General features: G+C 44.8%; 1 protein-coding gene across 2 annotated transcripts in view; it reads right to left on the bottom strand.

Moving 5' to 3' along the window:
- Positions 1-15,092, bottom strand: part of XPNPEP1 (X-prolyl aminopeptidase 1) — a 53,572-nt gene extending 38,480 nt beyond the window's left edge. Inside the window, exons 1-2 of one of the 2 annotated variants that reach the window (XM_030940725.1) lie at positions 14,924-15,092; positions 6,345-6,469 (exon numbers count right to left, since the gene is read on the bottom strand). In XM_030940725.1, the coding sequence (XP_030796585.1) occupies positions 6,345-6,461 (117 nt within the window). In that variant the 5' untranslated portion in view covers positions 6,462-6,469; positions 14,924-15,092. The remainder of the gene's footprint in view (positions 1-6,344; positions 6,470-14,923) is intronic. The other variant, XM_030940731.1, reaches the window with a different exon arrangement.
- Between the last annotated feature and the right edge of the window lie 760 nt (positions 15,093-15,852).

Below are 15,852 nucleotides of genomic sequence, written 5' to 3'. Positions count from 1 at the left end.
CAACAACAGCTGCAGCTAATATGATGAGACTTTTCAGGTGACATCAAGCGTTGAAGCTGCAAGCATTCAAGTGCTTCAAGCATTCACATCTACAGTATGAACTCATTTCATCTTAACAATAGCCCATGCGGTACATACTGTCACAATCTCCTTTTTGAGAATACAAAAACTGAGACCCAGAAAGTTTAACTGACACTTCAGAATTTCATGTAACTTGCCTGATGTCAAGCAACTAGTAAGTGGCAAATCTGGCATCTGAACCCAGAGAGGCTCTAGAGCTCATACACTTACCTAGATGCTAACTACCTGCCCTCTGCATTTGCCCCAGGACCTGGCCCCAAGTAGCAGTCATTTGCCCCAGGACCTAGCCCTGAGCAGCAGTCAGAAAACATGCAAACAAAACACAACCTCCCCACATACGTAAGACAGACAGCTAAGCTACAGCAGTAGAAATGACAGTGGAGATTATAAAAGAAAAAGTGGAGAGGGGTGATGAAGATGGAAGGACAGCAAGAGTGCAAAAAATGTAAGAGTGCGAAGTCTAAACAGCAACTTCTGCAATAAGAGCAACAGCTAACACCAAGCAAGCTTGACACATTCTGTATTTTCAGGATGTTGCTAGAAAACACATCTGTCTGGGATTAAAGCCTCAGTTTCCTCATGGAGGGAAAAGCCATCTAATTCGGATATTGCAGGATCATTAGCAGGAGATAAAGAGCTGAGGGAAAGCCTAGAACATACCCTGTGGCTTGGATGGCCTCACTGCCACTCCCAGAAGGAATTGCTTTGGGTGTATTAGGCCACACCTACTGTCAAAGATAGAACATTTTTAAGTATCAGTCAGGGTATCCAAAAATCAGCTTTATGATAACCAACCAAACAAACAAAAAAAGCTGGAAAAGGAACAGCACCCAGAACCAAGAACATCAAGATGAACTTGACTTAGCTACAAGATGTCGGTGTCTCCTACCAGTAAACACACAGATAATATCCTAACTCCAGGCAAAAGAAAACTGAAACTGAAATACAAAGACTACAAAGCTTCCAACACACCCTTAACCAGAAACCTTCCACTTTTAATTCAAGTTACATAAGCTGGTCGAATCTTTCTGTATACTGAGGCCTCCCCTGGAGGTGAAGATTCACAAATAGTAGAGCTATTAAGGAGTCTTCAGCTGGGGTTCCATGACGGCCTGTGAGAACCCTTTCGGAGGGGGGCCCCAATTTCAGACAACTGTGCCAGGGGACTTACAGAACTGGCCAAACCAACTGCTACATAATCATAACGTGCTCCAGTTGCAGGAACCATCATCTGCTCAACACTAATAGGGTGACTGCAATCAAATTGGCCTAAGGCAACTGTCCAATGCTTGAAGGGCAGCAAATTAAAAATGCCACTGGTGAGTCCAGCAGAGAATCCATGTGACATGAAGCCCACATCCAAAGGCTGAGGCCTGGGACTGACAGGAAACAAGGAAGAGCTCATCAGAGGGGCCCAAAGAAAAAACAAAATTCCTTGAAGACAAAGCAATGGTCTGCCCTTCTTAAACAGGGGAGTGCCCAGCTCCTCTGCTACCTATAACTCCTACCATAACTCAGGCCCAAATCACAGTGGCCAGCCTACTTACTCATCCAGTCCTTGGTCAAGATGATACTTTGCTTCATATGAAGTTGGTCAAACTTTGTTGTTTTTTTGTTTTTTTTTTTTTTGCTTTTTGAGACAGGATCTTGCTCTGTCGCCTAGGCTGGAGCGCAGTGGCATGATCTCAGCTCACTGCAACCTCCACTCCCAGGTTCAAGTGATTCTCCCACCACAGCCTCCCAAGTAGTCAGGACTACAGGCATGAGCCACCATACCCAGCTAATTTTTGTATTTTTGGCAGAGACGGGGTTTCACCATGTTAACCAGCCTGGTTTCGAACTCCTGACCTCAGGTGATCGGCCTGCCTCAGCCTTCCAAAATGCTCGGATTACAGGCATGAGCCACCATACCCAGCCTGAAGTTGATCAATCTTATTTGTCTATTCTAAAGAACACAGATGAACCTCACCAAGTCTATCCTCACCTTCCCACTGCCTACTAAATTTAACAGTTATGTACCCAGCCTCATGGCCTCCTCACATGCCACCACCCTGCTTCCAGCTTGATATTCTACTTTTCCTATATTCTGCCAGGCTGAACAGCCAGTGAGCTGGTGCCTGAATATACCTCTCACTCTGACCTCTCCCTTCATCCACCTCTACATGCAAGACCCATCATCAGATGAAAAGTGCTATCACAGAACAACACATAAAGGTATTCCATGGAACACTAGATTCTCCCACCCCACCCCTGAAATAACTAGGAAAATTCCATGGACATTTAAGTCCACAAAAAGTTGAATACTTTATCCCCTCCTTAGAGGTACAGAGTGCACATCAGCATATTAAAGGCCCTGAGAAGTCCTGCAGCTATGAAACTCACAGGGGCAAAGGACTTGAATAAACATTTTCTCCAAACAAAATATACAAATGGGACCAAAAAGCATATGAAAAGATACTCAACAACACTAATCATCAGGTAATACAAATCAAATCTACAATGAGCCATCACCTCACAACAAAACAAAAAATAACGAGTGTTGGTGAGGAAGTGGAAGAACTGGAATCCCTGTGCACCACCGGTGGGAATGCAAAATAGTACAGGTGCTGTGGAAAACAGTATGGAAGCTCCCCCAGAAATTACAAATAGAAGGATCATATGATCTGGCAATCTCACTTGTGGGCATATATCCAAAAGAATGGAAAACAGGATCTCAAAAAGATATTTGCAAACCCATGTTCATTGCTCACAATAGCCAACAGGTGGAAAAAACTGAAATGACCATCCACAGAACAGGTTAAAAAAAAAAAAGTCTCTAAATAAAATGGAATATTATTCAGCCTTATAAAAGAAAGAAATCCTGTCATACGTTACAACATGGATGAACCTTGGGCACTATGCTAAGTGAAATAAGCCAGTCACAAAAAGACAAATACTGCATGATTCCAATTACATGCGTTATCTAAAGTAGGCAAACTTTTTTTGAGACGGAATCTCGCTCTGTCACCCAGGCTGGAGTACAGTGGCGCAATCTCGGCTGGCTCACTGCAACCTCCGCCTCTCAGGATCAAGCAAATTCTCCTGCCTCAGCCTCCTAAGTGGAGGGATTACAGGCATGCGCCAGCACACCTGGTTAATTTTTGTATTTTTAGTAGAGACTGGGGTTTCACCATGTTGATCAGGCTGGTCTCCAACTCCTGACCTCATGATCCGCCTGCCTCGGCCTCCCAAAGTGCTGGGATTACAGGCGTGAGCCACCATGACTGGCCCAGCAAAATCTTAGAAAGAGAAAGTAGAATGGTGGTTGCCAGGGATAGAAGGGGAGAAGAGAGACTGGGAGGAGCTGTTTAATGGATATACAGTTTCAGTTTTGCAAGATGAAAAAGTTCTAGAGATCTGTTGCACAACAATATGTGCATGTAGGCCGGGCGCACTGGCTCAAGCCTGTAATCCCAGCACTTTGGGAGGCCGAGACGGGCGGATCACGAGGTCAGGAGATCGAGACCATCCTGGCTAACACGGTGAAACCCCGTCTCTACTAAAAATACAAAAACTAGCCGGGCGAGGTGGTGGGCGCCTGTAGTCCCAGCTACTCGGGAGGCTGAGGCAGGAGAATGGCACAAACCCGGGAGGCGGAGCTTGCAGTGAGCTGAGATCTGGCCACTGCACTCCAGTCCGGGCGACAGAGCGAGACTCCACCTCAAAAAAAAAAAAAAAAAAATACAAAAAAACGGCCGGGCGCGGTGGCTCAAGCCTGTAATCCCAGCACTTTGGGAGGCCGAGACGGGCGGATCACGAGGTCAGGAGATCGAGACCATCCTGGCTAATACGGTGAAACCCCGTCTCTACTAAAAAATACAAAAAACTAGCCGGGCGACGAGGCGGGCGCCTGTAGTCCCAGCTACTCGGGAGGCTGAGACAGGAGAATGGCGTGAACCCGGGAGGCGGAGCTTGCAGTGAGCTGAGAGCCGGCCACTGCACTCCAGCCTGGGCAAGACTCCGTCTCAAAAAAAAAAAAAAACTAGCCGGGCGAGGTGGTGGGCACCTGTAGTCTCAGCTACTCGGGAGGCTGAGGCAGGAGAATGGCATAAACCCGGGAGGCAGAGCTTGCAGTGAGCTGAGATCTGGCCACTGCACTCCAGCCTGGGCGACACAGCGAGACACTGTCTCAAAAAAAAAAAAAAAATACGTGCATGTAGTTAACGCTACAGTATTGTACATTTTTAAATGATCAAAATAAATGTCATATTATACATTTTTTACCACAATAAAAAAACGCTGTTCAGCTCATTTCATTATTTTTTCAACTAACCAATATATTTTTTTGTAGAGCATCTTACAAGACACAACAGGAATACTGAAGAACACAGTTTGGGGAACACTGTTCTAAACATCAAAGTATCCTAAACTTCATACCATTGCCTCAAACATCCAATCCCCTTGGTTATTCATTTCAAGCCCTTCATTTGCTCCTAAGGCTAGAAATCCATGTCTCCAGGCAGAGATCCAATCTTGTGGTTGAGTTGTCCCCAGGTTAACACAGGCCTGACACTGTCGCAATCATGTAGACTAGGACCTCTGGGGAGAGGCAAGAAGTCAGCCAGCCAGTATGGACATGTTTTGGAATCTTGCTCAACTTACAGAAATACCCTTATCTACCACCCCCTCCATTATGGTGGACTGGTGGACCCCCATTAGTGATGTCTGACATCACACAGATACACACACAGACACAGACACACAGACACAGACACACAGACACGCGCACGTGCACACACACAGAGTAACCAGGACCATACAGAACCAAGTTGCTACATATACCAATCAAGTTCTCACCCTGGACTTTGAATTTGGGGGATTAAGGTTCTAGCTCAATCTGGTATTTTGAAAGTAAGAGAGGAAAAGATATAAATGTAGGTGTTGTCAGGTTTATACGACCCACCCAGTTGGCTGAAAAAAAGAAACTGATATGCAGCAAGACCTGAAAACTCTCCCGTCCCAGTTCTTCTTGAAGGCCTGCTGCATTATTGCCCTCAGGTTCCACAAGACACCCTATCTGAGGCCCTGACATGCATAACTCTGAGAGCACCATTCACAATCTGGCATTGTGCCAATATGGTGGTTCTGCCCTTGAATCCTTATAAAAGCATTTTTATTGATCAAGGTATCTCAAGGCAGTTTCTATAACCTGCAACTGAAGAATCCTGTAACAACAGTTTTATCTCCCACTACTGCTTTTTACTTCCCTGGTCTCTTGCCAGGGAAACCTGTCCCATTGTTTCTGAAAAGCACTCGAAGCTTCCCCTGTTTCTTGCCTTCACTGCCACTAATACTTTTACCTAGAACCTCTTTCCTCCTTCTCCACCCCATCCCTCTATTTACCCAAACTCCACCCATCCTTCAAGGTCCAATTCAAATGCCTCCCCTGCGCCATGAAGCTCTTTATCATCTTCCCCTCTCGCCCTCAAACTTCCACAGCCTTCTGTCCAAATTTTCTTGATCACACTTACCACATTTTACAATACAGGTATGTGCATGTACATCTCAACTCCATTATTAAGCTATATGCTTCTTAAAACCAGGAACAATTCTCATCTCTGTATCATGTCTAATACCTGAGATGGGTAGGGCCTTATACATAAGCAAAGGCTGGGAAAACTATACTTACAGATGATTCTGTGGAAGAATAGCACTCTTATATTATTTCATCTCTCACTAAACCATAACCCCAGTGAGAGCAGACATTCAACCTTAAGTTCATCTTTGAACCCCACGGCACCATAACCACAGTGTAAGCACTCAAACACTTGCTGACTCAATGACCTCACACTGGATCCTAGAATCCTTTTACCCTACTGCCCGTCAACCCTATCACACGAGGTCTCTGCCTCTCCAACTCTCCTGGATTGGGCAAAAGAAAGACAGGGCAAACAATTCTGCTAGGAACAGAGTGTGGCAGAGGAGATGTGGAGTATGCCAGCAACAGAAAGTTCTAGAACTTCTGTCCCTTAATTTGCCCACTAATTCTTCATTGAAAGATGGCTAAGTCACTGGAATCAAGGAACCCAGGGCCAATCCACAAGCATTCAGTGAGACCTACTGGACACAGATCCCCATAGCAAGCCCTGGAAAGGCCTGGTTGTGGCCCTGGTTGTGGGTTGACAATTAGAATCCTACAAACTGCATTAGGGTTGGGCAAAAAAACAGACTGAAAAGAAAGGAGAGGCTGAGGAGTTCCATCACAGCCCATTTCCACGCAGTACCTGATGAGCATCTCCCGATGGGATGATGTAGGCCTGGATCGGTTCAGTCACATACTCAGAGTTCCTCATGGCTTGTCTCAGCTGCCGAAGCAGCTCTGAAGTCACCTTTGGAGGCATTCTGCTGTCTGCAACAACAGGAGAGTTTATTTCAAAACCCACCTGCCCCTTGCAATTCAATGTCCAGTTCAAAGTGGGCCACAGAGAGAAGTGCCTTCCATGTTCTGACCCACTCCCAGTTAGGTCTTCAAACTGACCACCCCACCACCAGACCGAGACCAAAGCTGCCAGAAACACCAATGTTCACAGTTCTTAAATACTACCTCCAAATAGCCATTTGTGGCCAGAAAAGTTTAGTTACTAACCACTTTCAAATTGACTGGTTACCGCTTTCACTCCTAGGACTTCACTCATGAATAGGAGATAAACAAGTATACAGAAATTTAGGTGTTTATCTTTGTTTATGGTAGAAAAAAACAGGAGAAGTGTATGATTTTATAGTTAATAGTTAAACTATAATACATACAACAGTATACTGTGTACTCATTACAAATTACACAGACCTAGAAAAGAATTACATAGACTTACATATTTGATTTGGAAAGATACCTAGAGAACACTTGTGGGTGATTAAAAACAGATGACAGGCCAGGTAAGGTGGCTCACGCCTGTAATCCCAGCACTTTAGGAGAGGCCAAAGCAGGCAGATCACAAGGTCAGGAGATCGAGACCATCCTGGCCAATATGGTGAAATCCCATCTCTACAAAAATATAAAAAATTAGCCAGGTGTGGTGGCACGTGCCTGTAGTCCCAGCTACTCCAGAAGCTGAGGCAGGATCGCTTGCACTCAGGAGGCGGAGGTTGCAGTGACCTGAGACCACACCACTGCACTCCAGCCTGACGAAAGACTAAGACTCCATCTCAAAAAAAAAACAAACAACAACAACAACAAAAAAGATAACAAAAAGAAAAACATATAGATTGTTCTTATTTAAAATTGTGTATGTATATATGCAGAGAGAAGTTTCTATAAGGACAGTGACCCAAGTGTTAAGAGTGGTTACCTTTGAATAAGTAAATTTGGAGTGATTATTGTCTTCTTGTATTTTTCTGCTTTTTAAATTTGACTGCTTTAAAAGAAGTATGTTTTATAAACCTTTTGTTAAATACCCAGCTACAGATTTAGAGAAGAAAGTTCCGTCCACTAGGAGTCAAAAGTCTTATCTTCTAGTGAATACCTGCTACCAACCAGCTGTGCAAGGGAGAAGGGGGCCAGGGCCTCAATGCTCTGTTCTCCTCTTTTAAAGTATGGTGGGAGTGGCCAGGTGCGGTGGCTCATGCCTGTAATCCCAGCACTTTGGGAGGCCGAGGCGGGTGGATCACGAGGTCAGGAGATCAAGACCATCCTGGCCAACACAGTGAAACCCCGTCTCTACCAAAAATACAAAAAAATTAGCCGGACGTGGTGGCAGGCGCCTGTAGTCCCAGCTACTTGGGAGGCTGAGGCAGGAGAATGGCGTGAACCCGGGAGGCAGAGCTTGCAGTGAGCCAGGATCAGGCCACTGTACTGCAGCTCTAGGCAACAGAGGCAGACTCTGTCTCAATACTTCATCTAAACTATGGCGAGAGTGGATGAGACTCAAGGTTTTCAAACGAAGTTCCAAGGCTCCAGGGGAGTCTACCATTTAAATAAAACCAGAGCTGGAATCACCAGCTTTAGAAAATACAAATAGGGCCGGGCGCGGTGGCTCAAGCCTGTAATCCCAGCACTTTGGGAGGCTGAGACGGGCGGATCACGAGGTCAGGAGATCGAGACCGTCCTGGCTAATATGGTGAAACCCCGTCTCTACTAAAAAATACAACAAACTAGCCGGGCGAGGTGGCTGCGCTTGTAGTCCCAGCTACTCGGGAGGCTGAGGCAGAAGAATGGCGGGAACCCGGGAGGCGGAGCTTGCAGTGAGCTGAGATCCGGCCGCTGCACTCCAGCCTGGGTGACAGAGCGAGACTCCGTCTCAAAAAAAAAAAGAAAATACAAATAGGAATAGAAATATAAAACTAATTAAAATGAAATGTAAAAGATGTTAACTGTGGTCCTACTAGAAATTCGTAAACTTGTTTCATCTATATCTATAGTCAGGGATAGTCTCTTGTACTCACTAAGTGGAGGCACAGATGATGCACGCTGACTTAACTACTTTAGTTGGTTCTTCAAAAAGACCTTTTCTCAACAATCACTGATATTAGTTAATGTTCTGATAAACATCATAGCTGTAGTCCTATGTCTACATTAAAAAAACAACCTCAGGCCGGGCGCGGTGGCTCAAGCCTGTAATCCCAGCACTTTGGGAGGCCGAGACGGGCGGATCACGAGGTCAGGAGATCGAGACCATCCTGGCTAACACGGTGAAACCCCGTCTCTACTAAAAATACAAAAACTAGCCGGGCGAGGTGGCGGGCGCCTGTAGTCCCAGCTACTCGGGGGGCTGAGGCAGCAGAATAGCATAAATCCGGGAGGCACAGCTTGCAGTGAACTGAGATCCGGCCACTGCGCTCCAGCCTGGGCGACAGAACGAGACTCTGTCTGAAAAAAAAAAAAAAAAAAAAGAATATGCATTTAAGCCAGGCACGGTGGCTCACACCTGTAATCCCAGCACTTTGGGAGGCCAAGGCGGGCGGATCACCTGAGGTCGGGAGTTCAAGCCCAGCCTGACCAACATAGAGAAACCCCATCTCTACTAAAAATACAAAATTAGCTGGGCATAGTGGCACATGTGTGTAATCCTAGCTACTCGGAAGGCTGAGGCAGGAGAATTGCTTGAACCCAGGAAGCAGAGGTGGTGGTGAGCCAAGATTGCACCATTGCACTCCAGCCTAGGCAACAAGAGCAAAACTCTGTCTCAAAAACAAAAAAAAAAGGAATATGCATTTAAGGTTCCTCCATGTCTTTTATTGCTTGATAGCTCATTTCTTTAGCCCTGAATAATACTCCATTGTCTGGATGTACCACCATTTATCCATTCACCTGCTGAAGGACATATTGGTTGTTTCCAGGTTCTGGTAACCATGAATAAAGCTGCATCTGTGTGCAGGTTTTAGGTGGACATAAGATTTCAACTCATTTGGTGTTTTTGGTGTTTTGGAGTTTGCCAACTCATTTTTTAACAAATAAACATATTTGGACGGGCGCAGCAGCTCACGCCTGTAATCCCAGCACTTTGGGAGGCCAAGGCGGGCGGATCACAAGGTCAGGAGTTCAAGACCATCCTGCCTAACATGGTGAAATCCCGTCTCCACTAAAAATACAAAAAAATTAGCCGGGCATGGTGGTGGGCGCCTGTAGTCCCAGCTATTCAGGAGGCTGAGGCAGGAGAATGGCATGAACCTGGGAGGCAGAGCTTGCAGTGAGCCGAGATCACGCCACTGCACTCCAGCCTGGGCGACAGAGTGAGACTCCGCCTCAAAAAAAAAAAATTACTTAATCAAAAACATTGTAACATACAACTCTGTAAGTAATGGAGAGTTAAATCAAGGCAATTACATGAGGTGATCTTCAAGGACTGACATCCTGACTTACTATAGCTTAAACCCTGCTGGGCATAGGTCCTTTTTGGATCTTTTTCTTTAGCATACTCATTTGCTTCTTCCTTTTCATCATCACCAGCACCTTAGGCTTCTATGCCTCACTTGTTATGGTTATCTCCAACAGAATCCCCTATGGGGTACCATACTGATCTTGAGCTAGAAAAAGTGCCTCACTTACCATCTGCAGCAAGGGCAACTTCAACAGCAGGCCCTAGGACTCAACTTCAGGAGTCTCAGAAGAGAGAAGTACTCAAAGGAAGAGTCAATGGAAACTGTCCTCATAATTCAAGCACATCCATGTTCCTTGTGTTACAGCTGCTTCTGAATATTGTTCAGAGGGGCATTCTTTTTTTTTTTTCTGAGGGGAGACAGGGTCTTACTACATTGTCCAGGCTGGACTCCTGGGCTCAAGTGATCCTCCCACCTCAGCCTCCCAAGTAATTGGGACTACAGATACACACCACTGCATCCAGCTATCCTTTCCTTTTGTCTAATCTACTGAGCCTATAACTTCTCACCTATCAGAGAAAAAGGGATCAGAAGTATCTGGTCTGATCCAAGTTTATATGTCAACACCTCCACTGGGGGTTGAAAATAAAGCCCATCGTGATCTCACAAGCTTGCCAGCATCTAAAAATTTTACTCTGATCTCTTTCAGGAGCTTCAGAATAGATTTATTGTGATTTCAAATCATATTTCTTTTTTTTTTTTTGAGACGGAGTCTCACTGTGTCGCCCAGGCTGGAGTGCAGTGGCGCGATCTTGGCTCACTGCAAGCTCCGCCTCCCGGGTTCACGCCATTCTCCTGCCTCAGCCTCCAGAGTAGCTGGGACTACAGGCGCCCGCCACCACGCCTGGCTAGTTTTTTTTGTATTTTTAGTAGAGACGGGGTTTCACCATGTTAGCCAGGTTGGTCTCGATCTCCTGACCTCGTGATCCACCCGCCTCGGCCTCCCAAAGTGCTGGGATTACAGGCTTGAGCCACCGCGCCCGGCCTCAAATCATATTTCTGAGCAAGTTATCATTCTTTTTTTTTTTTTTTTTTTTCTTTTGAGGCGGAGTCTCGCTCTGTCGCCCGGTCTGGAGTGCAGTGGCCAGATCTCAGCTCACTGCAAGCTCCACCTCCCGGGTTTACGCCATTCTCCTGCCTCAGCCTCCCGAGTAGCTGGGACTATAGGCGCCCGCCACCTCGCCCGGCTAGTTTTTTGTATTTTTTAGTAGAGACGGGGTTTCACCGGGTTAGCCAGGATGGTCTCGATCTCCTGACCTCGTGATCTGCCCGTCTCGGCCTCCCAAAGTGCTGGGATTACAGGCTTGAGCCACCGCGCCCGGCAAGTTATCATTCTTAAAAACAGTCAAGCAAAAACAAAGCTTTCCTTAGAGCAGGACTTCAACACTGGCTGCGCATTAGGACTATCTGGGGAACATCTGACTTAACTGGTCTGGAGTACATCCTTGGCTTCAGAAGTTTTAAAATGCAAAAATGTAAGAGTCCAATATACTTTCTTTCAAGATCATTTATTTCTTTATAGAATGTGCCTTCCATTTAGGTACATTCTGACTTAAGGATTTTGGTGGCACTACTGGATGTTTAGTACTGATTATAGTATCAATATTATCAGTCACTAACTTCATCAATAAAGTTAACCCAACCAATGATGAGCACAAAATCTTCAACTGCAAACTAAAAAACCAACAAAAACAAACTGGAGCTGTTCAAAAACATCCTCTGCTTCCCGGTCATCACAACCTGCCTCCTCATTTCCACATTCCAACCTTCATCACCACCACCATCATATCATCACGTTTCCCCTGGTGACTGGTGGATCAGACCCCCACAGAATCATGAGCCTCATCAGTCTCACTGCCACTCCCCTCCACAATGCTACCTGCCCCCATCGACACTCAACACTTTCCCTCTTCCTACTTCCTCATCCTTCAGGCCCATCACATTCATGTTCTGGGTGAAATGCAACTACTTCTTTATCATCAATATCAGACATGATGAAAGAAGTCCCAATGCCATAACCAACAGTTAGGATGTGGTAAGGGGCGGTGGCAGCAACAGTGAAGGTGAAGAAAACAGCAACAGGCAATGACTGAGGCAGTGAGGCAGCTACCACTGAAGTGAATACAGTGGGCCCTGGTGGCTGAGGCAGCTGTAGCCACAAGGAAAACAGGTGATGAAAGTGACTGAATGTGTGAGCAGCTGGAGCTAAGGAGAGAACAAAATTGGTGCAATTATATAAGTCCTAGCCATTAAGGTGGCACTGGTTGAAAAGGCAGCCAAGATGGAGGAAGTGAAAGTTGTAGCTGATGACCCTCGTAATTTGTAATAAGGAGTAAATGAGTTACTATACGTATGCACTTAGAAACAGTACCTGGCAAATAACAAACGTCATGTAAATGTTTAATGTTATTAGAGTTAGACGTACAACTAACCATAAATGCAATGTGATAAATCGTGTAATAGGTGTACATACAACTTCTCCTGAAGGTAGGGATGATGTCATCTCTGTATCCATGTATCTATAACTAACATATACATACGCTCACTTGAAGATGGCTAAATCAAATTCACAACATCGTGTGTATGATTTTTTCAGACTCAATGAACAGTAATGAATCTTCAGTGACAGGCTCTTGCAAGGTGCTGTATTATGACATCTGCTCATTCCACATCCTATGACTTTTCAGAAATGTTAGAAACAGTCAAGAGCTAAGCAAAGTGTGCAGGAAAGTAGGAAGCCAAGAGCAACAGGCCTAGTCCAGGATGAAACATTAGCCCATACACTGCCAGATATTTTCAAACTATGCCTTACAAAGAATGACTCACTTAAAAGTCTTGCATAGCCAGGCGCGGTGGCTCAAGCCTGTAATCCCAGCACTTTGGGAGGCCGAGACGGGCGGATCACGAGGTCAGGAGATCAAGACCATCCTGGCTAACCCGGTGAAACCCCGTCTCTACTAAAAATACAAAAAACTAGCCGGGCGAGGTGGCGGGCGCCTGTAGTCCCAGCTACTCGGGAGGCTGAGCCAGGAGAATGGCGTGAACCCGGGAGGCGGAGCTTGCAGTGAGCTGAGATCCGGCCACTGCACTCCAGCCCGGGCGACAGAGCAAGACTCCGTCTCAAAAAAAAAAAAAAAAAAAAAAAAAAAAAAGTCTTGCATATATAGGTCTGCTTTTAGAAATAAGCTCCCACAACTTCAGCCTTTATCACAAACAAGATTTTTCACTGATTGTATATAAAAAGCACACCATACTTATCTCACTGGCGGCCAGGCAAACTAAACATGATAACGTGTGTGAAAGCACCATGCACAGCATCTAATACACTGCAGGAGCTCAAGAAATATTTGAATCTGGATCTGAAGCACCAGCTGGAATTCCCACATGTCTCATCATAAGAATGGAAGGGGCCATTTACTCCAATTTCAGCACCTTAACACAGGCATAGATGCTCTTTCAGCATCCATAGCTTTAGAGGTAGTGGTTGGTTTCTCTGTTGCACAGCTGAGGGAAGGCTAAGGGATTTACATATATTAGTGGCTAATTCTCACAACAATTCTCCAAGGCAGGTTTCACTATTCTCATTTTACACATAAAGGAACAGGAGTTAAAAGGAGTTAAGTACTTGCCCAAGTCAGCCGGATCATCAGGAACCAAGACTCAAGGTCTACGCAATTCCCAAGTCCATGCTCTATTACACCATATTATCTGGGGGAATAACAGAGGCTTAAAGTGTTCTAAGACCCACACAGGCAAAACAAGTGAGCTCCAGTTTCCAACTGGGATCTACAACCTCAGGCAACTGAAGCTTCCTAACCTCTATTTCCTCATACATTACAAAAAGAAAAAGAAGTTATCTTCCAATTCCAAGTTTGATGATTCCATCACGTTTTTCCTTTCTTTACTTTCTTTTTCCTCCTTCCTCTGCTACCTCCTAATATGGTCCAAACCGTGTGGGATACATCTATATTTTTTAAAGAAAAAGGATCTAAAATTGCATGCAATTATAGCATTGCTTTTCCAAACAGAGATTAGATAGGCATGGTTTCTTATATACTTTAAGAGATCAATTTTTCAGGCCGGGTGCGGTGGCTCACGCCTGTAATCCCAACACTTTGGGAGGCCAAGGCGGGCGGATCACGAGGTCAGGAGATCAAGACCATCCTGGCTAACATGGTGAAACACCATCTCTACTAAAAATACAAAAAATTAGCCGGGCATGGTGACGGGCGCCTGTAGTCCCAGCTACTCGGGAGGCTGAGGCAGGAGAATGGCGTGAACCTGGGAGGCAGAGCTTGCAGTGAGCCAAGATTGCGCCACTGCACTCCAGCCTGGGTGACAGAGCGAGACTCCATCTCAAAAAAAAAAAAAAAGACATCAATTTTTCAGTCAGCTTAAAAAAAAAAAAAAAAAGTGGTTTTCCTGAGTAGTCGGTACAACAGTACTGGCTTACATGGGATAGAAATACAGTAATACACAACTTTTCAGAATTCAGGTTTCTGGTAACCCATCAGACAATTCACCAGTTCTAGGGAGAAGGGACAGCCAAGAAATATTTCCCAAAAAGACTTTCCTAAATGCACACTCAATTTATAAAGCACAATAATATAGTATAAGCTTTTCTCATTTTGCAATCTTATGATCAAAATTGAAAGCTAATTTCTAAGATAATCAATAAAGGACTATACTAGAGAAATACAGAACATTTTCAATAATAACCTATCTCCTACTCCACCACCACCACCCCAACAAAAATGGAAAATGAAAAAAAAAAAAAGTTGAAATTCTCTAAAAAATGGTAAATATATAGAAACAGTAACCAACCACTTAGGAAGCCAAAAAACAAAATGGTTTTTAACTTCCAGATACTCACACCCAGTCATGATCTATTACTAATTCCTTTCCCTCTTTTCTCACCCAACCTGGGGTTGGGGTGGAGATCTAAAATCCTTTACAGATGTTCCATCTAATTTCCAGACAAAATTATTACCTGTTTCCACACCTGTGTCTCCTGAGTGTGTCACCTCGTGAGGTTCAATTATTCTTAAATTTCTCAGCTGAAAATCCTGGTGATTCGCCCTTAACGAGAGAAAGAACAGGAAGTTGCAGACTTTGACCACAATAAAGGTTGCAAGGCTCAATCAGAGGAGGCATCGCTTCACTTAACAGTTCTCTAACATGAATCAGAAGAACTCTCACCCTCATTATCAGTGGCAGAATAAATAAAAGTTTGATGTAAAACTTGCAGGTGTAAAACATCGCCATTGCAGGTTAACCTTCTCAGTTCTAGCTTCCAGTTCATAAATTCTCTTCAGCTATGTCTAACCTCCTGTTTAACTAGACTAAGAAGACTTATTTTCAATGACTATGTTTTTTCCTTACACAAGTTCTATTTGATTCTTTTTCACATCGGCCCGTTCTTTCTTTATGGTGTCCTATTCTTTCACTATGGTTTCTATGCCTTCTCTTTGTGCCTTCATTATTTTAGGCCCTTATTTTATAATTTCTCCCATACTTTCAAACAGATCTTGGGAGACTAACCCTCATGTCTGTTGGGTCTGCTGCCTCTCCCTCTTGGTGGTTCATTCCCTCTGTGCTTTATGATCGATCTTTCATTAAGAGCTTATCTTCAATAGAGGCTATTTATCTATAAGAATGTGATGGGTCCTGGTTTGTACAAGCAGTTCTGTGATTGCTGGCTTCTAAGACTTTCACATTAATTTCTTTTTTTTTTTTGAGACGGAGTCTCGCTCTGTTGCCCAGGCTGGAATGCAGTGGCACAATCTCGGCTCACTGCAAGCTCCACTCCCCCCCTGGGTTCACACCATTCTCCTGCCTCAGCCTCCGGAGTGGCTGGGACTACAGGCGCCCGCCACCTCGCCTTGCTAATTTTTTGTATTTCTTAGTAGGGTTTTGTAT

The sequence above is a fragment of the Rhinopithecus roxellana genome, chromosome 11 (assembly GCF_007565055.1).
Source record: "Rhinopithecus roxellana isolate Shanxi Qingling chromosome 11, ASM756505v1, whole genome shotgun sequence".
In the NCBI taxonomy this organism is placed as follows: domain Eukaryota; kingdom Metazoa; phylum Chordata; class Mammalia; order Primates; family Cercopithecidae; genus Rhinopithecus; species Rhinopithecus roxellana.
This window is presented reverse-complemented; position numbering and strand designations above follow the sequence as displayed.